General features: G+C 39.3%; 1 protein-coding gene across 2 annotated transcripts; it reads right to left on the reverse strand.

The window, feature by feature from the left end:
* Positions 1-1,308: 1,308 nt before the first annotated feature.
* On the reverse strand, positions 1,309-24,970 carry LOC120635364 (U4/U6 small nuclear ribonucleoprotein Prp3). Of its 2 annotated transcripts, none has more exons than XM_039906360.1 (15): positions 24,603-24,970; positions 22,735-22,902; positions 21,519-21,684; positions 18,983-19,163; positions 17,059-17,142; positions 15,245-15,366; positions 12,199-12,387; positions 11,406-11,533; positions 9,038-9,237; positions 7,935-8,079; positions 7,132-7,285; positions 6,322-6,377; positions 4,279-4,428; positions 3,070-3,202; positions 1,309-1,655 (listed from the first exon to the last, which is right to left on the reverse strand). In XM_039906360.1, the coding sequence occupies exons 1-15, from the start codon at positions 24,728-24,730 to the stop codon at positions 1,542-1,544; spliced, it is 2,118 nt and encodes a 705-aa protein (XP_039762294.1). In that variant the 5' UTR covers positions 24,731-24,970; the 3' UTR covers positions 1,309-1,541. The 2 variants fall into 2 exon arrangements, with proteins under 2 accessions (XP_039762294.1, XP_039762293.1); XM_039906359.1 differs by having other exon boundaries at positions 7,935-8,082.
* Positions 24,971-25,119: the final 149 nt, after the last annotated feature.

Consider the following 25,119-nt stretch of genomic DNA (forward strand, 5'->3'; position numbering starts at 1 on the left):
TATTTGTTTAATTATTTTTTAATGGGATACTTACTATTTTTTTTTTTAATATGATACCCGCGACGACACTGGTTCCGTACCTTAACTATAAGCTACTTGCGGAATTCCAAAAACAAGGAGTAAATAAAACGATCAAGTCTATACAACTCATTTATTAATGTCACAATATCGTATTTGGGCTGTCATTTGACAGTTCTTTACATTTTGCCTCAGGCCGAGGCTGTTCAAATGGAAACGAAGACACTCGTTTGAATCAAATATTTTTTTTGGTATTTTTACATAACGAGCACGTGTTACCGGTTTGTATAGATTTGACTCAACATAGGTGTCGTGGCGTGTTTTTAATACATTTTCAGCTTAAATCAATGGAATAATATTCAGACGAAGTTACAGGCCAAAAAATGTTATTTCTATTCAAATGTTTGTGTTCAATTTAACGTGTTCGTTTGTCCAGCAGTTTAGCATTTGTTATTGCGACAATGAGGTGCGATGTCCGGTTCTATTTAAAAAATATTAACCGTTATGTTTTCGTATCAAGAAATTGTCAGAGTAGCTTGAAGACTTTTCGAAATCAAAGTGAAAAGTGAAGCAAAAACGACTGTCGAATGATAAGTTTGTCGTGTCTGTCTATGGAATCTTACCTCCCGAATGGATGAACCGATTTTGTTTTTTTTTTGTTTAAAAGGTGAATTAGTCGGGAGTGTTTTAGCTATGTTTGATGAAAATCTGTTCAAGATGGCGGATTATATTTCAAAACACCCTCAACATGGGTATCAAATTGAAGGACTTGACTAGTAGAATGATGTACAGTATGACAAATTCAAAGCCAAGATGGCCACCAACACATAATGGCGCATTACATTTTTCCCATTCATATTCTATATTCATTATTGTGTGACGGGGGTTTGACAAATTTGTAATTTAACTTTCGTGTTTATTCTCATAGATTTAAGAACGTACAGAAACCGTGTATACGACTAATATTGAAGCACCAAAAACATTCGCGAACAGGCGGTAGTGAAGGATTACTAAAACGATAAAAAAGCTTGCGAGGGAATTGCCCTAACTTCATGGCTTGATATTAATTTACTGTGAGATGGTGATAACAAAAAAAAATACCCGTCTAAGTTTGTTGTAGACCAGGGCGCGTTTGGAACCCTGGTAACTTTAGGTTTAAGTTGGTGAACGAAGTTATCACCATCCCCTTACAATTATGTAAACATATACGTATGAACGCTTCATAAGTTCCTGTGATAGGCCTACATGAATAAAGAAATTTTGAATTTGAATTCGTTTAAAATAAAATTGGGAAAATGGGAGCTAGCAAAAAGAGTTGTGAGCTAGCAAAATTCCTCGGATGTTAAGTGAGACGTACGCGGGGCGTTTTCACTGTTTTTGGACACAATGCACTGCATGCAATAAAAGCTGAATGTGGGTTCTGAATTTTCTTAATTCTGTTATTCAACACATTTTCTGCGTAGTGAGCTGGTATACTGTGCGGCGTCGACGGGATATCTTAAGGGTTCGTTCAGGGCGCAGGCCTAGGGCTCCTCGGAGCCTGCATCCAACACGGCGCCGCTGTACGCAAGGTCCCAGTAGTGTTCCACGCCGTGCTTGTGGAAAAGCTCGCGTGCTTGCTTTTCTGTTGGCATCACCTGGAAAACAAGGTTTAGATACGTCACCAGTTTATAACAGTCCTCTACCCAAGCGCGGGTTATGATCACTCTGGGCCGGCCGGTCATATTCCCTAAATCGCCTCGTACGACTACCGTGGGGAGAGAAGGCGTGAAAGCCGGTTAGAGCAGTGGGCAGCGACAAAAAACAGTCATGTTCATCACACAAATATTTTGGCGTGCGGCCATGACACACGGCGAGCCAACTGCGCCAATCGGCCGTCAAATATATGTATATTATAAGTACATATTTATATTCATAAAAATATTCATCAGTCATCATAGTACCCATAACACAAGCTACGCTTACTTTGGGGCTAGATGGCGTTGTGTGTATTGTCGTAGTATATTTATTAGTGTTATTAACTGTATTCTGATCTGTAGGTAATTGACTTGACGTTGCTTCACGTTAAAAGTATTTTGGGTTTGTTGATATAAATTGCATATTTGCAAATCATAAAATTATAATATAAATATGTGTTTTTTTATATTTCCCGCCAAAAACGCTCGCCGTGTGTCATGGCCGCACGCGTGACGTCATATACCAATTAAAGATTTGGTATCCTTGTTCCATAGCTAAAGATTATTGATTTTTGTATTGATAACAAACAACTTTTGAACTGAGAGTTTGAAATCACAAAATAGTATTTGATACACGCAGCGATTTTCGAACTTCAAGCGTCACAAAATTATGTTTATACAACGTGTAACGTAATTACGAAAAAATGATGAGGAATGCATAAGTGTATTTCAAAAGGAATCACCCTGTAAAAATATTAAATCAAAAGAAGTATATTTATTTTTCCAAACAAACTTAACACAATTTTAATCAAAGTGCTTACTTTTGACAACCCTATTGAAGATAAAAGACTGACGGATGCATAGTACCTACGCCACGCGACGCGTACCTAATAAAGTGACAGGAGTCACTTTATTTTAATTTTGCATGTGATGTTAGGGCTGTATCTGATTACTTTCAGTGAAAACTACGGCAGTTGTTTACTCGAAAACTTCGGTTTCTGTTTCACAGATAAGTCTCATAGACAGAACATAATGTACCTCTAAAGCCTGTGCAGTATTATTTCGGTTTTAAATTACACGTTGTATATACGTGACGTCACAATTTCGAATTCGGCGTTTCACCTGTCATGGCGGATCGCTACATTTTGTATTTCTATTTATTATGAAAATTAAGCTTAACTTTCATGGATCATCATGGATTTCTGCAAAGTAGAGGCTGGCTCTATCTAATATTTCTATTTATGGAAAATTAATACCAATCTCACTTGGAATAGAAATAAAAAAAACATGAAAAATATTTCATTAGATAAGTACAATATTTTAGCGTTACTGTCATTGAATATTTCAGTAACAATGGAAGTGATCTCTCTCTTACCTTGAACTTGATGTCCCCGAAGGAGCGTCTGGCTGTGACGCCCTCCCACACCAGGTGGCAGGCGTTGGGAATCTCCCCCCCATCCGCGTCCTTCACCATTTCCTCCTCCCACTTGATGCGGTTCAGCATCAAACTGAAGGAAAGAGAACTTCAGATTTACGGCTTGGTCTCTCCAAAGGCGTGGTATATGCTTAGAGACCAGTTAGGGTTCACACACATTTTTTTTTTAATTTTCTTTTTTTCGTTTACATAACGAAACAAAAGAAAACTGGTAAAAACTTTACCAGTTTTTTTTTTCTTTAACTTTTCTTTATTTCTGTGGTTACCGAATAAACAGTTTTATTTCTTTCTTTTCTATTTCAACAGTTCTATTAATCTATTAAAAAGTTTCCATTGCCGATTTTGTACACAATGGTCAATCTCCAGAAAGATTTTCCAACGTTACCGTGTACACGACTAATACTGAAGTATCAAAACCACTCCACTTTAGTAGTGTCTCTCGAACATGTCTTTATGAAATTTAGCAGTTGACAGTAACAATTTTTTCCTCTAATATTCTAAATGTTTACCGTAAAATTGCATGCAATGTTGAATGAGGGTTCTGTGTGTTCTTGATTCTAAGTTTCCAACATATATATTAATACAAAACGCACAAAACGTTTGCGTTTCTATCTTAAACCAGGCACCCTGTTCAAAGCTTAATTTTGGCGGCCCCAATGGTCGTTCAGTATATCTTTCGCGGGAAATGCCGGTGACCACTCACCGCTTGTACTTTTTCCCGCGATTGGTTAAGTAAACATAAGTCAGCAGACCTTAACACTAGGCACCCTGGTCATTACTTGATTTGGCAACGCGCGTGCTGGTGACCACACACCGCTTGTACTTTTTCCCGCGATCGGTTAAGTAAACATAAGTCAGCAGACCTCAACACTGGGCACCCTGATCATTACTTGATTTGGCGACGCGCGTGCCGGTGACCACTCACCGCTTGTATTTACCACGCGATCGAGTAAGTAAACATAAGTCAGCAAATCTTAACACTAGGCACCGTGATCATTACTTCATTTGGCGACGCGCGTTCCGGTGACCACTCACCACTTGTACTTTTCCCCACCCGATCGATTAAGTAAACATAAGTCAGTAGACCTTAACACTAAACACCCTTGGTCATTACTTGATTTGGCTACGCGCGTGCCGGTGACCACTCACCGCTTGTACTTGGCGTGCTGTTTGGGCCCGCCCTCCGTGACCACGACACAGCACCCGCGGTGCAGTAGCACGAAGCCCGTCATATGCAACTGTTTCGCGTTCACCTCGACCTTGAACTTGGCCGACGCGCACTCGAACAGGTCCTTCACCCTGAAAGTCATCATCATCATCATCATCTTAATCATCGTCGTCGTCGTCGTCGTCGTCGTCGTCGTCGTCGTCGTCGTCGTCGTCGTCGTCGTCGTCGTCGTCGTCGTGGTCATCATCGTCATCAGTATCGCTACGAAGCGATAACTCCGCCTTATTGCATTGAATACGTCTTTATACCTATATATTTATATGTTGTACCACCTACCAATTTCCTAGTGGCGTGCACTTCATGCATTCACTAAAGCACTGCCTAACCTAACATTCTCATATAACTGGCAACGGAGAAGGATTTTACTTCTTACTCCATACATATAGCATTGTCATCATATGGCATTGTTGGCTGGATGAGATCGCTATATAGCGATAAGGCCGCCAAATTGTACCTTCTACTTTATATTTATTATTCATTTCTTAATCTATATGTATATCTGTGAATTTTCTGTGGTGTATAATAAAAGTATTCTCATTCATTTCTACGTTCATTCATTCATTCATTCATTTTTTATGCATTCATTCAGTAAGGCGTTGTTTTGTTGTTGTAAATTCATTCGTTTATTCGTCATTCATTCGTACGTAGTTTTGTTATTGTAAATTCATTCATTCATTCATTCAGTTAGGCGTTGTTTTGTTATTGTAAATCCATCCGTTCATTCAGTCATCCATTCGTACGTAGTTTTGTTAATGTAAATTCATTAATTCATCCACTTCACTTTACAGCCTAATGTTGGGCTAAACCTTCGGGTTCACGTTTACGACGAGAAATCTTATGCAGTATCCTATCTTAGCGCTGATGTACCAGTGGGTAGGACTTCGACTTCACTTTCGGGGGGCTGAGTTCGAATCCCAGCACGCACCTCAATCTTTTCTAAGTTATGTGCGTTTTATGCAATTAAAATATCACATGAAACATCGTGAGGAAACCTGCATACCTGAGAGTTCTACATAATGTTCCCAAAGGTGTGTGGATTCCACCATTCCGCACTGGGCCAGAGTGGTGGACTACGGCCTTAACCCCTTCTCATTGTTGGAGGAGACTCGTGCTGATCCTATATATATTTTTTTTATTATATCGCTAGTGATCTATAACTCTGTCTGTGTATGTCTGTACACGTCACTGCAATTAAGAAAAAAAATACGTAGATTACGGGTTACAGCTCGGAGAATATATCGCTTTAGAATCACTTTTATGCATTAATAAACGAACGAAAATACTTTACAGTTATATATTTTTACGAGAAATATTGCTTACTTTAAGCGGGCACTTACAAATTAATGAAATATTATAGTATAGTATAGATTATCTTGGATAGAAAACACATTCCCACCCGCGGGGTGGTAATTCAGTGTTTTCCACCCGCGGAGCTGGAATGTACTATTTTCCACGCTCGAGGGCGGGAATGTATATGTATAATTTCACACGCCAATTTTCAAAAAAAAAAAACGAATCGGTCCCAAATGGCCATTATACAACGTGTAAACGAAAGCCGAAATAATACTTCACAGGCTTTAGAGGTGCACTGTCTCTGAAACTTATCTGTGAAACCGAAACACTAATAGTTTTTGAGTAAACCACTGCCATAGTTTTTACTGAAAGAATTCAGATACAGCCCTAACATCACATGCAAAATTAAAATCAAGTGACTCCTGTCACTATTACGTACTGTGCACGTGTCGGCCTTTTATCTTCAATAGGGTTGTCAAAAGTAAACACTTAGAATGTATTGAATTAGTTTGTATGGAAAATTGATTATGCTTCTATTGATTTAATATTTTACAGGGTGATTCCTTATGAGATATACTTATGTATCCTTCAATATTATTTCGTAATTCTGTTACACGTTGTATAGTATCCTTTAGTATCTCTAGGTATATGCTCAGCAGTGGGATACATACCTGTATACCGCTACGTGGACTCCCAAAGAGGTGTCTTCGCGAATTTTCCTATCGATCTGAAATTAAAAAAAAAATATTATGTATATTATGAAGAGAAAAGATATGTTATGTTTGTTTATTTGTAATTTACAAACTCCGAAAGTACTGTACCGATTTAAATGATTATTTCACCGCTAGCTGTTGCCCACGACTTTCAGCCGCTTGTATTAAAGTGAAAAATGTCTTTATTCAAGTAGGACCATTGTTGGCACTTTTGATGCGTACATAAGAATTACACGGTAGTGAGATGATGGCGATAACCACATTCGTAAACTTAAAACTAACTACGCTTTCCAATCGCGTCCTGGTCTAAGAAACAGCCCACAACAAACTTAGACGGGTGGTTTTTTTATTTGTTATAACCATCTCACAATGTCATTTAAAATTATTAGAAGAGCAACCTGGTTAGAGCAATAATTCACACCCAAGCTTTTTTATCGATAACGTTGTCCTTTATGCTATAATAGGACTTTTCTATAATTTATTTATTAAAGGTACACCAACAGCTGGTTCACAATACATAGTAAAGGAAAATTACAAGCTTTGAACTTTTTAAGAGACATCTCCAAGATGTCAATGTCAATTACAGGCCGTTATAAGTTTGACATGTCTGTCTGTGGGGTTATTATTTTTGATTGAACTGTGAATCAGTCGGGAGAGTTCTTAGTCATGTTTAGTGAAAATCGATCCAAGATGGCCGCCGCCACAAAATGGCGGATTTCATACTTTTTCACAAACACACTCAGAGTTTTTTTTTTTAATTGCCCTCACCTTATCCCGCTTCTGCTCTTTGGTGAGCGCGCGCGCCTGGTTTGCGTCTTGGTGGGTTTTCTGGCGCTTGGCGATCTGCTCGCGCACTTTGGCCTCTATGGCGGTGGGGTCTTGCACCGCTTCTGTGCCGAGGGCTCGCATCAGGTTCGATATCCTGTTGAGGCAAATCGGGAGAGGATTCAGAAAATGTAAATTCACAAATTGCCATAGGTTTTACTGAAAGAAATACAGCCCTAACATCAAATGCAAAATTAAAATCAAGTGACTCTTGTCACTTTGTTAGATAAGCGTCGCGTAGCCTAGGTACTATGCGCGTGTCGGTCTTTTATCTTCAATAGGGTTGTCAAAAGTAAACTCTTAGAATGTTTTATATATGCAAAAATAAGTACGCTTCTTTTGATTAAATATTTTTACAGGGTGATTCCTTAAGAAATATACTTATGCAGCCTTCAGTATAATTTCGTAATTCGGTTACACGTTGTATAAAAAAAGAAAAAAAAATCACCAATTCACCGCACTTGGCCGAAACCGTCCTCATTCTAAGAGACCCGTGCAAGTCAAAGTCAAAGTCAAAAATATCTTTAATCAAGTAGGCCCTTAGATGGCACTATTGATGCGCACATTACATGAGAAGTACACGGTAGCGAGATGATGGCGATAACCACATTCGTAAACTTAAAACTAAAGCTACGAGGGTTCAAAACGAGTCCTGGTCTAAGAAGAAGCCCACAACAAACTTAGCCGGGTGTTTCTTTATCACCATCTCACAATGCCTTTTAAAATTGTACACGGGTGGTACACACCTTAGCTTGGGTTCTGGCGGGGCCTCGAGGCCCAAGCGGACCTTCTCTTGCTCCTCTTTCCAGGCCTCCCGACGGCTTTGTCGCCTCAACTTCTTTCTCTCCTTCTTCGTGAGGAACACCGGCATGTACGTCGGCTTTAGCGGTTCTGCTGGATGAAAAAAAAATCCTGCATCAGACATGTCATGGCATCTTAAATCGAAAACTTTGAGAATTCCGGCCGCAGTAAATACGTTTCTTGTGAAAAAAAAATTAATCCGCGTGGTGGGATGGCGGCCATCTTGGATTTGAAATTGAATATTATATTTTGATTTGCTCACGATTCGGCCACTTCTGATGATGATTGAATGGAATGAAATTAAACTTGTGGTGGTGTTGGTGGAGGGTTGGTGGTAGTTATCGTGGTGGTAATGGTGTTAGTTAAAATGGTGTTGGTGGTGGTAGTCATTGTGGTGGTGGTAGATACCGTGGTGGTGGTGGTAGTAGTAATCGTGGTGGTGGTAGTCACCGTGGTGGTGGTGGTAGTAGTCATCATGGTGGTGGTAGTCATTGTGATGGTGGTAGTTACCGTGGTGGTGGTGGTAGTAGTCATCGTGGTGATGGTAGTCCCCGTGGTGGTGGTGGTAGTAGTCATCATGGTGGTGGTAGTCATTGTGATGGTGGTAGTTACCGTGGTGGTGGTGGTAGTAGTCATCGTGGTGGTGGTAGTCATCATGGAGGTGGTAGTTACTGTGATGGTGGTGGTAGGAGTCATCGTAGTGGTGGTAGTTTTCGTGGTGGTGGTGGTAGTCATTGTGGTGGTAGTAGCCATCGTGATGGTGGTAGTCATCATGGTGGTGGTAGTTACTGTGATGGTGGTGGTAGTCACCGTGGTGATGGATGTCGAGGTGGTGGTAGTAGTTTTCGTGGTGGTGGTGGTAGTTACCCTGGTGGTGGTGGTAGTAGTCATCATGGTGGTTGAAGTCATTGTGATGGTGGTAGTTTTCGTGGTGGTGGGGGTAGTCTTCATGGTGGTGGTGGTGGTGGGGGTAGTCTTCGTGGTGGTGGTGGTGGTGGTGAATATAGTTGTGGTGGTGGTGGTGGTGGTGTTGGCGGTGGCTACTCACTGGGCGGCCTCAGCTGCTGCGGGTGCTCTACCAGGTTGGTGATGGCGTCTTCGTTGACGTTCTCTATGATGTCATCGTCGCCTATGTTGCAGGCCTCCACCCGCTGCGTTTCGGTACGCTGGTCGGTCGGGTTCGCTAGACGGCTGCGCTTCCGCTTAACCTCCCGCTCGTCCGGGGTCATGAGGATCACGCTGTCCCACCTGTGGGCAAAGCCATCGATTAAAACGGTGCTTCATCAACTCTCCGAGCATCGGCGCACAGGTGGAATTAATATCCAAATAAAATCTGTGTAATAATAACGGGGGTTATGTTCTCCTTATCTGTGTTGCCGTGCTTTGGAAATTAAATAACCAAAAAGAATACCTTGTTTAAGTTATTTGTTATTTGTAAAAGATTACCTTAGTGACAGCAACTCGCAACTTGCAACTCGACTTAAAAGAAATGGTCATAAATTAGTGACATCTGCATATCGTCTGCGAAAGGTACAGAGGTCGTTTGTGGGATTGAGTATACGCTTTCATAATATGATTCCTAAGGTAATTTTGGTGCTACCAATGCATAAGTTTAAAGAATGTGTTAAAACACATTTATTACAGCGAGGTTACTATACAATTGATGAATTTCTTAATGACAAGGTTGCTTGGAAGCATCCGGCTCCGCTTTCATCTCTCACAAGATAGGAAAATGAATGTTAAAATGTAAAATTAAATCGGTAGAACCTGCCTTCCGAACCGGTGGTAGAGTCACTACAAACAGACAGACTTGACGTTTCAAAAGTGCTTATATTAGGCCTACTTGTAATAAATGTTTTTTTTTTTTTTTGAATTTGAATTTGCAATATACCTACTCAGTTAACTTTTCTAACTGTATCACAATATTTGTAATTTATTATTTGCCTAATTCATTTAAAATGACATTATTACTTATTTCTGATTATTGTATTTTTTATTTTTTATAAACATTTGCACACCGTCTGTGACAGTCGATTGTGAAGGGTCTGTTTAATGAAATTTGTTCTTGTTGTACTTATTTGGCAAATAAATAAATATTATTTTTATAATTATTATTATAAAAATTTGCGATAATATAAACCGGTTGAAAGATAGTTAAGTGTTATTATCAGTACAGCAAATGCCGGCACCCGATCAGAGCCCGGAATATCGGCATACACAACAGTAAACTCGCACCAAAACACTATTTACCCCATTTTCGTCGTCAGAAGAGACACCGGCACTCACCACCCAATGTCCGGCATACGGTAAGAGCCCGGAATACCGGCACAAGCAAAACAAATTGCTTAACTAAACTGTACTGTACATTATTATTTTATTAGTCTCATTATTAGCATTTACCATTCAATCTCCGGCACGCGGTAAGAGCCCGGAATATCGGCACTAGAAACACCAAATGCACGACTAAAGATGCACCGCATTGTAGATGTAATAGTTTAGCGGTATTAAATCCGGCACCCAGTTAGAATCCGGAATTTGAGCACACTAACATTTTGTCTGGTTCGGCCGTGACTAGTTACCACGCTACCGACAAAGACGTGCCGCTAAGCGTTCCGGTATGATGTCGCGTAGAAACCGATAACGGGTAATGAAATGAAATGGAAATACACTTTATTGTGCACCTAAAAGTGTGAAATAATAACAAAAAAAAAACACTAAAAATAACACACGGGTACAATGGGCGGCCTTATCGCTAAGTAGCAATATCTGGGATAAATATAACTGCCATACCTATAATCCCCTATCCCCTATCCCTAACAGGTTAGCCCGATACAATCTTAGACTGCATCATCACTAAGCACCAGGTGGGATTGCTGTCAAGGGCTAACATGTAGTTTAATTTTAAAAAAAAAACCGATACCAATTTGTTCCCAAAACGTTAACTTCCCCCATGGACGTAACTTTATTTATTTATTTGGTATCTATGACCTATCACTACACACTACACTACAACATAAATAGAATAATTAAAAACTAAACTATATCAAAAAAACTTACATTAAATATTAATATGCAATATATAAAAAAAGTTACAAATAAAAATGTCTGCATCCAGGCAGCCCTGAGAATTGCCCTGCAGCAATTCTCAGCACTCACCCACCACCCAATGTCCGGCACCCGGTAAGAGTCCGGAATATCGGCATACTACGCATTGTAGTTATTATTTTATTTATTTACTAGCTGACCCCAGCGCCATCTGTCGGGCTTATTTGTGAATCTAAACCATCCAGGGTGCCACCCAAACGCATACCGAAAAATTCATTTAAATCGGTCCAGCCGTCTAGGAGTAGTTCAGTGACATACACACGCACACAAGAAATATATATATAAAGATTAGTCTCATTATCAGCACTCACCACTCAATGTCCGGCACACGGTCTGAGTCCGGAACGTCAGCTGACAGCAACGCCAACTTGGTTGCTGACGAGATGCCGGTCTTGCGGGCGATTTGGGATATTTCGTTCTGCAATTTCTCCAGTTGCGCCTGCGATTATACGTCATAAAAGAATACGGTAAATTTCGGTTTTATTTTTATTATACAATTTTAATTATTATAGAACCTATTCACGTCGAATCGAATCAGTCAGTTTGCCCACTCATCTGAAAAACTGTTTTCCCAGCGCTGGCCTAAGACGTTTACCACCTACATAAGCCAAAAATATAAATCCCACGATTTTTTTAAAACACCAATCCCACAGCTGTCTACATCGCCCACTCACCTTCATCCACAACCGCTCAGCCATCTCCAGGCTCGTGAAAGCGTAAAAATAGCTTCATATAGAAAGAAAAATATGAGTGAAGGCAGTTTGCTTATTCACCGTAATCCGTTTGCCCAGCGCTGGCCTTAGACATTCAACGCTTACTTCAGCTAACTAACATCAATCCCACGAATTTTTAAACACCAATCCCACAGCTGGGCACATCACCCACTCACCTTCATCCACAGCCGCTCAGCCATCTCCGGGCTCGTAAAAGCATAAGAATAGCTTCATATAGAAAGAAAGATATGAGTGAAGGCAGTTTGCTTATTCACAGTAATCCGTTTGCCCAGCGCTGGCGTTAGACATTCAACGCTTACTTCAGCTAAATAATATCAATCCCACGAATTTTTAATCCCCAATCCCACAGTTGGGCACGTCGCCCACTCACCTTCATCCGCAACCGCTCGGCCATCTGTGTGAACTTGCCCGGCTCGTGGAAGCGTAAGGCCCTCTTCACACGCACGGGCGGCTTGCTCGCGACTCGCTCGTCCACCCACGCGGCTTCGCCCACTGGCTCCGTGACCTGCCCACTTAGCTGGGCTCGGAACTCTTCGCGCCTTTTCGCTCTTATGTTGGCCTGTGGAAATTAATTTCATTTTAATTAATTAGTCAAGTCAAAACCTTTTGAGTATCCCTACGTGACCAAATCAGAAATGAGGATATCCGTAGAAGAACTAGAGTTATCGACATAGCTAAGCGAGACGCGAAGCTAAAGTGGCTCAAAGAAAACGATATTCGAAACTATATTTATATTGCAGAAAAGAGCTGTACGATCTCTATATAAATTTAAATCACCCCTCCGTGAGAAGTTTGAAGACATAGGCATACCTACTGTAGCTTCACAATATATTTATAACAATATAGTATTTGTGAGACAATATATTGGTCTATATAAACAAAAAGTGGATATAGACAGTCGACTTACAAGTAATGGTAATAAATTAGTGACATCTGCATATCGTCTGCGAAAGGTACAGAAGTCATTTGTGTTAAAATGTAATTGTTAATGTTGGAAAAGAGCAACTGCTGAGTTTCTTGCCGGCTTCTTCTCGGTAGAATCTGCCTTCCGAACCGGTGGTAGAGTCACTACACACAGACATACTTGACGTTTCAAAAGTGTTTATATTAGGCCTACTTGAAATAAATGAATTTTGTTTTTTTTTTTTTTAGAACCAATGGACGTTGATTTCCCAAGGTGCTGGGATGGCGACCCCGAACCGGTAAACGCAGCGTTGGTCGGCCCGGACAGATGACATAAAACGAGTCGCTGGGGGCCGCTGGAAACAAGCAGTTAGGGACCGCAGATTTTGGAGCTCCTATGTCCAGCAGTGGACGACAATCGGTTGATATCGGTTGATATTAATGATGAAAATATATTATATAAAAATAAAAAACCACCTACTTTCGAAGAAGGGCTGCGAAAAAATATGTAATCCGCCATTTTATGGTGGCGGCCATCTTGGACCGATTTTCATCAAACATAGCTAAGAAAAATAAATAAAATCAAAATCGGTTTATTCGTTTATGAAATACGATGCCACAGACAAATTTAATTTCATCAAAATTATAACACCAGTTTTTGCGTGGGAAATGGAATGATTTAAAATTTACAAACTATTACAAAAATATCATGTAATTTTAAAACCCAAAAAAAAATCGTACGTAAGTTACAAATACACTCCAGTTTTTCTAACTTGACTTATAATAAATAAATAAATAAATAAATAAATCTTTATTTGGAACAGTTACAATGGCACTTAAAATACTAGCAAGGGTGGCACTGCAATAGTAAAAACTGTGCTGCATGTACCACCGCCCACCTCCGAGTTATAGTACAGCAATTATACAAATGTTCCGTTAGATTTAGTGTGTGTGTGTGTGTGTGTGTGTGTGTGTGTGTGTGTGTGTGTGGGCGTGTGTGTGTGTGTGTGTGCGTGTGCGTGTATATTATAGATACTCGTACGTACTACAGGATGGCTAGGGATGTCATATATTTGATAGAATGAACTCTTCCGTTTGATCATAGCTCATTTGCAGTAGCCATGTAGTAATTTTCGTTTTAGCTAGGTATTTAGTCATAGGATAGATATTTAATTTTTTATTGATCTTGTTATATATATAGGGAGCTAAGAATGAATGTTGGTGTTTAAAGAAGGATGTTCGAGGCTTGTAAATGATACGACAAACAATGTCGCTTCTGCGTTTGTTAGCGGGGAATGTGGGGTCAAATGTAAGGGATGTTTAAAAGGATTAAACATACAGGAAGGAAGTTTAGTTTCAGTTTGTTCTTACTTTGTTAAGGGATTTATGACCCATGACTTTAAGAACCGATCGCTGGGCCCGTTCAAGATGAATTATATGCGTTTTTCCGATTCCTCCCCACACAGATATGCAGTATGAGAGGATGGATTGGCAAAGGGCAAAATAGATTGTTTTCAACAATTCCGGCTTAATTATGTTCCTTAATTTCTTAAAAACCCATACTAGTTTTCTAACGCGTCCAACCAGGTTAAGTACTTGTGGAACCCACGATAAAATACTGTAAAACTTATAATGCAAACAATCAAAAAGTATTTTTTTTTAATCTATACTTATAATAAAACTGTAACTGGAAGATTTCTGTACATTTAATATATTTTGAAAATTTTGATCGGGTGATGCTTTATAATCGATACTGACTTTAAAACAGATTTATATTTAATTTTTGTCTGTCTACAAAATACAGAACGAATTTAAATAAAATTTGGTATAGTGTTAGCTGGTATTCCGGGTCAACATATAGGATACTTTTTATCCAGATAAAAAATAAGTTTCCTCCGGAAAACGGGATGAAATTTTTTAGAATTTTTACTTCATAGCTCCGTTAAATTTGAACCGATTTTAATAATTCTTTTTTTATTTGAAAGTGTATACCGATTCGGCGCAGACGAAGTTGCGTGGTTTAGCTAGTATATAAATAAAACAAGCGTTGTAAAAAAAACTAAAAAGAGAACTGTTTTTATTATTTTCTTAACATTAACAGTAAGAAAAATAGAATTTTAAACAAGTATTTGCTAAAGTTTAGCAGTGTCAAACACTTCATACATTCACAAAAGCACTGCATACCCTATTTTTCTATTTTCTCGTATAGTAGGATATACATTAAATTGTATGTAATATCGTGATTGAAAACCTTGTGCCTTATGTTACCTGGTGTAAATGACATTGTGAGATGGTGATAACAAAAAAAAAAACAACCGGCTAAGTTAGTTGTGGGCTTCTTCTTAGAGCAGGGCGCGTTTGGAACCCTCGTAGCTTTAGTTTTAAGTTTGCGAATGCAGATATCGCCATCAACTCACTTCTATGTCATATTTAACATGTAATGTACGCATCGAAAGTTCCATCTATGTGCCTATTTGAATAAAGAAATATTTGACTTTGACTTTTGACTTTACCTTGAGGGTGGGTGCGACGTGTGTAAGCTGCACTCGCTTGCCCGAGGTGTCGACTGTGCGCCCCTCCCGGTCCAGGATTAGGGGCGCAGGGCCCACGTTGCCCGTTGGGACCAGGGCCCCACCTGCAATATCACAATTAACAATGTTTACAGGAAACTGCATCAAAATTCATTTATTTCAAGTAGGCCTAATATAAGCACTTTTGAAACGTCAAGTCTGTCTGTGTGTAGTGACTCTACCACCGGTTCGGAAGGCAGATTCTACCGAGAAGAAGCCGGCAAGAAACTCAGCAGTTGCTCTTTTCCAACATCAAAAATTTACATTTTACATTTTAACATTCGTTTTTCTATCTTGTGAGACATGAAAGCGGATCCGGATGCTTCCAAGCAACCTTGTCATTAAGAAACTCAAACAATTGTATAGTAACCTCGCTGTAATAAATGTGTTTTAACATATTCTTTAAACTTATGCATTGGTAGGTCCAAAATTACCTCAGGAATCACATTATAAAGGGCGTATACTCAATCCCACAAATGACTTCTGTACCTTTCGCAGACGATATGCAGATGTCACTAATTTATGACCATTTCTTGTAATCATCACCGCCCACCAATCCGCACTAGGCCAGAGTGGCGGGCTCGTGTTCTGTGGTGAACCGATAATGGGATTTTAAGACGATGACGACCGGAAACTGTAAGATTTGCTCGCTCGCAATCGAAGAGTCGTTTTCGCACATCAAAACGTGGTATGGCTGTAATAGTACATTAGGTAACAAGTGTGGTAAATTGCGTTTAGCTGCAAGCGAGCGCGATAAGTTAACAGCGATTGTACTTTTCAATGCATACTAGTTTCACAGGGGTTAGGAGAAGCGGTGATAGCCGATATAGATAGTTTAGACATCAGCTTCACTATCGAGGGGCCCAAGTTCGATTCCCAGAATGCACTTCTTAATTTTCTAAGCAATTAAAGTGTGACGACTACGACGACTACGACGACGACGACGACTACGACTACGACGACGACGACTACGACGACGACGAAGACGCGTTACAACTTGAAGACTTGAAGAAGATTTAGGTAGGAGGTTCCGGGTTCGATTCCCGGCAGGGCCAATTTCGGAATTTATAATTTCTAAATTTTCTCTGGTCTCGTCTGGTGAAGGAATTGGCCGTGGCTAGTTACCACCCTACCGACAAAGACGTGCCGCTAAGCGATTCAGTGTTCCGGTACGATCTCGCTTGAATACCGATTAGGGGTACGACTACCATACTCCCTAACAGGTTAGTTAGCCGGCTATCATTACTTAGCCGGCAATACATACCCGGCTAAGTTTGTTGCGGGCTCTTCTTAGATCAGGGCGCGTTTGGAACCCCTGTAGCTTTAGGTTTAAGTTGGCGAACGAATAGAATAGAATAGAATATAAAAACTTTATTGCAACACAACACACAGTGGCGTGCACTGGGTTTCTTACCAGGGTATGCACACAGCAGGAAATTTGCATAAAACGGCAAAATCATCCTCTTATACGACTTATACTATTTTAGGGTATGCAGTGCTTTTGTTTATGTATGGAGTGCACGCCACTGACAACACAATAGGAAAAATACAAAGAAAACAGTAATAGTACTTAGTTCTAGGGTGCAAAGGCGGCCTTATCACTAAAAGTGATCTTTTAAAGGCAACCTGAACGAAGTTACCATATCATTATACATAAGTGAAGTTGTCTCACCTCCAGGTGAGATTGCATTCAAGGGCTAACTTTAAAAAATAACTTAACAGGTCAGTACAAAAGGGTGTTATGTATATAGACAGACCTGCGAGCTTTCTCTGTATCCTCGCCTGCAGCTCAGCTATCTTACGTTGCTTTTCCAACTCCTCAGCGGATATGGGCACAGCAGCTGGAATTTCAAATCCACTTTTACAACGTGTAAATGAAAACCGAAATAACACTTCACACATTTAAAATCCTATTATAATATTAAGGATTATTTAAAAGATAAAAAAGCTTGGGTGTGAATTGCTCTAGCTTCATAGCTTAATATAAATTTACTGGAAGATGGTGATAACAAAAAAATAAATTTACCCGGCTAAGTTTGTTGTGGGCTCTTCTTAGACCGGGGCGCGTTTGGAACCCTCGTAGCTTTAGATTTAAGTTGGCGAACGAAGTTATCACCATCCCCTTACAATTATGTAAACAAATATGTATGAACGCTTCATAAGTGCCTGTGATAGGCCTACATGAATAAAGAAATTTTGACATTTGACATGCATGTACTGTCTCTGAGACTTATCTGTGAAACAGAATACCTCATAGTTTTTGAGTAAACCACTGCCATAGTTTTCACTATAAGAAATCAGATACAGCTCTAAAATAACATCTATCTATAAATATATAAAAGAGAAAGTGTGTGGGTATGTTCCGTATAGGCTCCGTAACGGCTGGACCGATTTCAATGAAACTTTCAGGGAATCTCTGGATTGACCTGGCGAGTAATCCTGTAAAGTTTGGTGACGATCGGAGCACTTTTTGAACTGTCAAACTGTCAAATACAGCTTTTATTTACTATGATGATATTCTATTGTTGGGTGTACATGGGTGTAGACAATGATCTTCACCCGCTCGAGAAGAGAATAGAAGAGAATGAATACGGAGAGAAATAAATGATTTAATATATTATGAGACTTAAATTAAAAATTTAATGTTGTAAGTTTATTGTTTAATTAAAATAAAGCAAAATCTAGCCCGGCGAAGCGGGATGGGTACGCTAGTGCAAAATAAAAATCATGTGACTCATGGCACTTTATTAGGTACGCGTCGTGTAGCGTAGGTACTATGCGCGTGTCGGTCTTTTACCTTCAATGGGGTTGCCAAAAGTAAACACTAAGAATGTATTGAATTAGTTTGTATGGAAAATAAAATATGCTTCTATTGATTTAATATTGTTACAGTGTGATTCCTTATGTATCCTTCAACATTATTTCGTAATTCGGTTACACGTTGTATATACCTTTTAGGTACAAATAATAGGTCATATAAATAATATATGTTTTCTTGCTTTGGTTTGTTTGACCTAACTAAAACCCGAAGTATGTGTACAATTAATTAATTTGTATAGAAAAATACATGTGCTCCTTTTGAAGGGGTAGGGGTAATGGTGTTCTAAAGTGGGAAGGGGTATTGGCACTCAGGAGCGGGAAGGGTTAGTAGTATCTTGAAGTGGGAAGGGGTACAGATACCCTGAAGTTGGAAAGGGGTAATGGTGCCCTGTAGTGGGAAAGTGTAATGGTATACTGAAGTGCAAAGGGGTAGTGACACCCAGAAGTGGGAAGGGGTACGGGTGTTGTTAAGTGGGAACGGGTAACCGGACCTTAAAGTGGGAAAGGGTAATGGCACCCTTAAGTGGGAAGGTGTATAGGTGCTGTCAAGTGGTAAGGAAGGGGTACAGGTACCCTGAAATTGGAAAGGGGTAATGGTGCCCTGTAGTAGGAAGGGGTAATCGTACACTAAAGGGCAAAGGGGTACAGGTGCTGACAAGTGGGAAGGGTTACAGGTACCCTGAAATTGGAAATGGGTAATGTTGCCCTGTAGTGGGAAAAGGTACAGGTTGTGTTAAGCGGGAATGGGTAATGGCGCCCTTAAGAGAGAAAGTGAAGAGGTGCGTAAAGTGGGAAGGGGTATGGTACCCTTAAGTGGGAAGGGGTATGGTACCCTTAAGTGGGAAGGGGTAGTGGCCTCACCGGGTTTGGAGTAGAGTACGGGCTTGATGACGCTGGGCGGAGGGATGGAGCTACTCTGCGGCATCTGTCCCTTGATCTGCTGCGCGGTGGCGGCCGCCGCGGACACGTTGCGCTCGCCCTTCAGCGCCATCAGGGTCCTCTTGCGTTCCTCAATTTCCTTCTGGGCGTTGGCCATCATCAGCTGGAATCGCAGAGTGATCATCACCGAAACAGAATATACCGACAGAACAAAATTATTACTTAAAAAGGTAATTCCATGACATATGAAAACTAAGCTTAATTAACTCCCCGCAAAGCAGGTGAATCTGTATGGTGTAATTTATAGACTAGAAAAGAATAGAATTATAGAATTTTAGAATATAATTTTATTGTTCACTGTTTAAACATAGAAACGCTGAATACTTTTCTAGGCCTTTTCAAGACAAGGTTGCTTGGAAGCATCCGGCTCCGCTTTCATCTCTCACAAGATAGAAAAATTAATTTTAAAATGTAAAATGTAAATTGTTGATATTGGAAAAGAGCTTCTTGCCGGCTTCTTCTCGGTAGAATCTGCCTTCAGAACCGGTGGTAGAGTCACTACGCACAGACAGACTTGACGTTTCAAAAGTATTTATATAATGCCTACTTGAAATAAATTAATTTTGAATTTTTGAGTTTTTTTGAAAACAGTACACCCACGGCCGGACGTACAATTATATTATTAAATAAGTATAAAATTAAAATTAAAAAAAAAACTAATTTAAGTATAACCACAATGTAAAATCAGTGTCAAAATATTTATATAAATATAAGTTTATAATAATTAAACAAAATTAAAACAATAAAAAAAAAAAAAGAAAAAGTCATAAGAGGCAAATAAATTAAAACTAAGCAGATCCAGAGAACAGTCTCCACGTCAACTGTCATCAAAAAATTCATTTAAAGTATGGAGGGTAGAGGTAAGGAGAGTCATCTTATATGGGAGAAAAGTTGAAAAAGTGTCCAGTTGTTGCGCTAAATAACAGTTCAAAAATCCTCCACAATGGCGCTGGTGGATGCACAGGGTATGGTATGAATGTAGCAATCGTAGATGAATTGAAGTATGCCGAGTTAAAAAATTTAATGTCATTATCGACTAAAGTAGTTAATTATTGAGAATTTCAACAACTTACGTTGTACAAAATATTGTGGTAAATATAACCTTACAGATTTATTATAACCAAACGTGCGTTTAGAGTGATTTTATTTCGTAAACAGTAAATAGTACAATATTTATATTTGGCGCTTCTTTTAAGAGTTACCCTGATGCAAATGTGGCGCCATCCTAATTTAATACATTTTGACGACACTTTTTCATATACACAGATGACTCTCCTTACCTCTACCCTCCATAATTTAAAGAGTGCTTTAGCAATCAACCAATTTTTTAAAACTGTTTTATATTTGAAGATAGGGAGATATTTTATATTATCTGGCAGCTTGTTAAAAACTCGTATCGCCATGATGTATGTACTTTTGCGGTATATATTCTAGACTATGGGACGTGGTGGTGGGTGGTTATAAATTCTGCAATCCGTATACTCCACAACAAACAGATCCTCGGCAATGTACCCTCTACGCTTCGATCCTAAACCGGAGCATCCTCAGGAGATGTTGACTTTACAATGAATATTCTTTTATGAGTACGAGAGTTAGTTACACCAGTAACGTTATTCCTTTTAACAGTCGACAGTTTACTTCTAATGTTACAAACGTTTACCATAAAATGGGAAAAGTTTGAGTGAGATTGCATCATTGCACGGGTTGTGACGGTCACAATGCATTGTGTCCAAAACCCGTCATGTTTCAAACAATGAGCTGAATGAGGATTCTGTAAGTTCTTAATTCTGTGGAGTGTAATAAAAAAATACTCTAAAACTTGACAATATTTGAAAATTTGTTGGGACTTTGGTTTTTTATGAGCATTTTTAAAAGATATATTCCATTTTCTTCGGATTGTTTTTAGCTGATTAACCCTAAGATTTTGACGGCCGATGGGCGCAGTGGGCAGCGACCCGGATTTCCGAGTCCAAGGCCGTGGGTTCGATTCCCACAACTAGGAAAATGTTTGTGTGATGAACATGAATGTATTTCAGAGTCTGGGTGTTTATATGTATATTATAAGTATTTATGTATATTAATCATAAAAATATTCATCAGTCATCTTAGTACCTATAACACAAGTTACGCTTACTTGGGACTAGATGGCGATGTGTGTTGTTTGTTTATTTAATTTTAACAGCGTTTGAAACTCTATAGTTTAACTCTTCCTAGCTCTGGCTCTCTTCTCGAAAAAGCGAAGGGATCGTCGGCCCGAGGAAGTCTCATTTGAGGCCGAACCTCGGCTTAAGCAACGATTGGAGTGAAGTGGTTTCGGACGGCGAGTAGGCGGCACGCCTCCGAGGCCGTGGTTTGAGCACACGTCCGAATGACGTCAGAAGTCGGAGACCTCGTATTCGCCGGCGAAGACACTGTGCAGTATATAATCCTATGAACATCTCCATCTGCTAAACCTTACCTTGATTTTATCAGCACTGAGGCCCGCCATCTTGGATCCTATGGTCTCCCCCTCCGCATTGGCCGGAGGGATCTCTATTAAATTCTCCGGTTTCTTCTCTTTCAGTTCTTCTTTGTCTCTGTCGCGTTTCTCGTCTCGCGACTCGTGTTTGTCCTCATGGCGAGACCTTTAGGAGGGAGAAATTTTCAAAATTATTCGATGCTTGCTGTCGCACCATCTTTATTCTTAATACAAGATTGTAATATTAATAAAGTATCATACTGTATGTGGTAAAAACTGAGGGGTTGGTGAGTAGTAGATTGTATTAGTATCACAGAGGATGATACGGATGCCCGCAAGTTTGCACGGTGTACAAGGGAAGTAAAGCTTACACTTTTCAGAGCATATTGTCAAACATTTTACACGTGCAGCTTCTGGTGTCATATACACAAAGAACTTATAACAACCTACGTATACAATACAATAATGGCTTCAGAGTATAGTTGGGGCTATACTCTGAAGCCATTATTGTATTGTAAAAATGTTTGCGTTGATGACTTCTACGCAATCATGAGAAAAAGATCTGCATCAATGGTGAGCAGAATTCGCGAAAGCTCCAACAATATTTTGAAAATATTAAGCAATAAATGGGAGAATCCCTTTATGTAGCACTGTGTTCGTACACACGAAGTGCTCAAGAGGGTACTTACCTTAGTTAGGAGATTCCTAATTATTTATCATTTATAAGTTTGGCTTAATTTTAATTTATAATATAGTAAATAAGATAATTGTTTCAACAACGACAAAGAGGCACAGTCAGCCTCCGCGTTCGAAATCTGTCTCTCTCCTACTTGAGTGAGCGATGCGTCCGCGTGGACAGCTTCTATACAATAATACATTTACATGTTTTCGGCAAGGATGAAGTGCAGTGAAAAGTGAATGTGGTGTCAATTGTTTATAGCAACGATAATGTCTATCAAACAAATAAAATTAAAATTTTCTTTTGAAAAATGCAATCATTCCATCAGTATTTTCTTACGACGTTGTCACGTTCAACTATCGTCAGTAAGCCGACTTTACAGACAACCAATTTTGTTTATTTGTTTGTTTGTTTTTCCCCGTCATATTCCCCTGGTTGGCTCATACTACACACTGGAATAAAGTGGGTGGTCGTGACAACCACATTCTACACCACCGCATGCCGATTCTATAAAACATATTATTAATATAATAATACCTTTTAACTTCTTTATCCCTCTCCTTATTCTCGTCATGTTTCCGTTTCGGAGGCTTTGCCGAGGACACCAGCTCCTGCGCCAATGCGAGGACTTTATCTGCGAGTTTGCTTGCCTTCTTCGACTCAATGTGGGATGATATTTTGTCTATTATCTTGCGTCTTTCATACCTGAAAATTGTTTAGCATAATATAAAGTAAAGCATTTCATACCACTACCAATTAGCCCTCCAATGCGATCTCACGTTTTGGTGAGTTATTATACAGTCTTAGATTGTTGCTGTGTAATCAGATTAAATAAATAAATAAAATAAAATAGCCTTTTATTTCAAAGAAAAGTTATTATTATTATTATTTGGAAGTGTTTGTATTTCTCAGCTCTTGGCTGGTTTTAACTGCATTTACGGGCCTTAACCAAGTAAATGCAGTGGTGTGTTTTTATGTTAAACCTATGCTTTCGTCAAACTGCAAAAACTTTCTTACTATTCTACATGTATTTGAAATGGCAGCTTTTTGCAAACCAATGTAGAGAGATTCTTCCAGACCTATTATTTTTAAGCTATGTAGAAGATTATTGGGAATAACCCCTGTAGTAGAGATAACTTATTATTATTATATAATAGACTAAGCAGCTTTCGCTGATGCGTCTATATCATTTCTTGCGCTCTTTGTCTTTTTATGTTTATCCAGTCTATTCTTAAACTGATTCAGTGATTCTGCAGTCACTACATCTTCAGGCAAGGCATTCCACATTTGTATAACTCTATTGCTGATAAAGTGCTTGGAAGGATTAGATGATGCCTGCTGATATTCAAGTTTGAGACCATAGCCCCTTAATCTGGGGTTACTCTTTTTGGAAAATATTTCCTCAAAATTCAGAATGTTGTAATACTTATTTAATATTTTATAAGTTTCAATGAGATCGCCTCTTTCTCGCCTACTTTTGAGGGTGCTGAGTCCCAGGTTTGCAAGCCTATGCTCATATGAAAGATTTGTCAATTCTCTTAGCAGTTTAGTGGCTTGTCTCTGAACCTTTTCAAGCATTTCTATATCCTTAACAAAATAGGGACTTTTACATTTTATTTTATCATTAAATCAAGTTCCTTAGCTCTGTGTGCCACACGGCAAAGGCCTCCTCCAGCTCTCTCCAGTGCTTACAATACTGTGCCACCCTTCTCCATAGTGGACCAGCTGTAAGTTTCAGCTCATCTTCCCAACGTCTTTGTTTCCGACGTTTCCGACCCTATTTTCTTTGTCCATCTCGTGGGTACCAATGAGCTACTAGGGTACTCCACTTGCCTTGGTCGTCTTGTAGCATGTGACCCGTCCACCTCCACTTGAGCTGATCCAATTAATCAGATTAGCCTTATAATAATAATCTGATTCTACACTGCATCATACTAAATTACTTGATGGTACTTTGTTGTCGGTAGGGCGGAACCAGATCATACTAGTGAAAATTAATAATCCTCTTACTATTTACCCTGCCCAGGGCTCAACCCCGGGACCTCTTACATTTATGACCATAACACTCACCACTGCACCAGGTAGACTAAATACTAGCTATAATTCATTTGAATACAAGACTCATTTCAAAATTTTTTTGGATGTGATAGCTCATAAAGCCTGCACACATTCAGCTGAAATCTTGTTTGTTTGTTTGTCCTTCGCGCCCTAACTAAGAAACAAATCAACTTGGTTTTTTGCATACAGTTAGTTGAAAGGACGGAGAGAGTACATGGCTACTTTTTACCATAGGAAAACAAACGGTTCCCACGGCATTTGTATAAAACCGTAATAGCATCGAACGAAGGCTCGTACCACGTTGGCTACAATTAGTTAATAAATATTTAAGAGATGAGATTCCATACCCGCTGGTCAAGCAAGAAGAGACTGTTGACAGTAAAGAACTATCTGATTTTCCAATAGTCCTGTATATTGCGCGGTCCAGAGAGGAGCGCAAATCTTCCACCTCCCTTCGAGACAGCTGTAAAGCCATAATAAACACTGCAACGCACTAAAAACACTATGAAATGTTAGCTCTCTCAAACCTTTTAGGTTATACTTTTAAATTTATCACTAACGGCAAATGAGTTTTGCTAAGCAAGTTTTTGGATGAAATGAATTAGTTTTAACTTTGTTAATGATTTAATTAGCGCATTCTGGAATTTAAAATCCTCCACAAAATATTTTTGTTTGACGTAAACAATAGACATAGACAAACTTTTTTTTATCGAGTGTTCAAAAGTGATTTCCGAAAGCTATAAAAAAGGCTAAATCCATTCGCCTTTAAAAATCGTAAAGAATGTAGCAAAATATGCACGTTATTATAAGTTTACAAATTCAGTCTATAATCATTTAATTTCACTTGAGATTATTTCACTGATG

This window comes from Pararge aegeria, chromosome 26 (assembly GCF_905163445.1).
Source record: "Pararge aegeria chromosome 26, ilParAegt1.1, whole genome shotgun sequence".
In the NCBI taxonomy this organism is placed as follows: Eukaryota; Metazoa; Arthropoda; class Insecta; order Lepidoptera; family Nymphalidae; genus Pararge; species Pararge aegeria.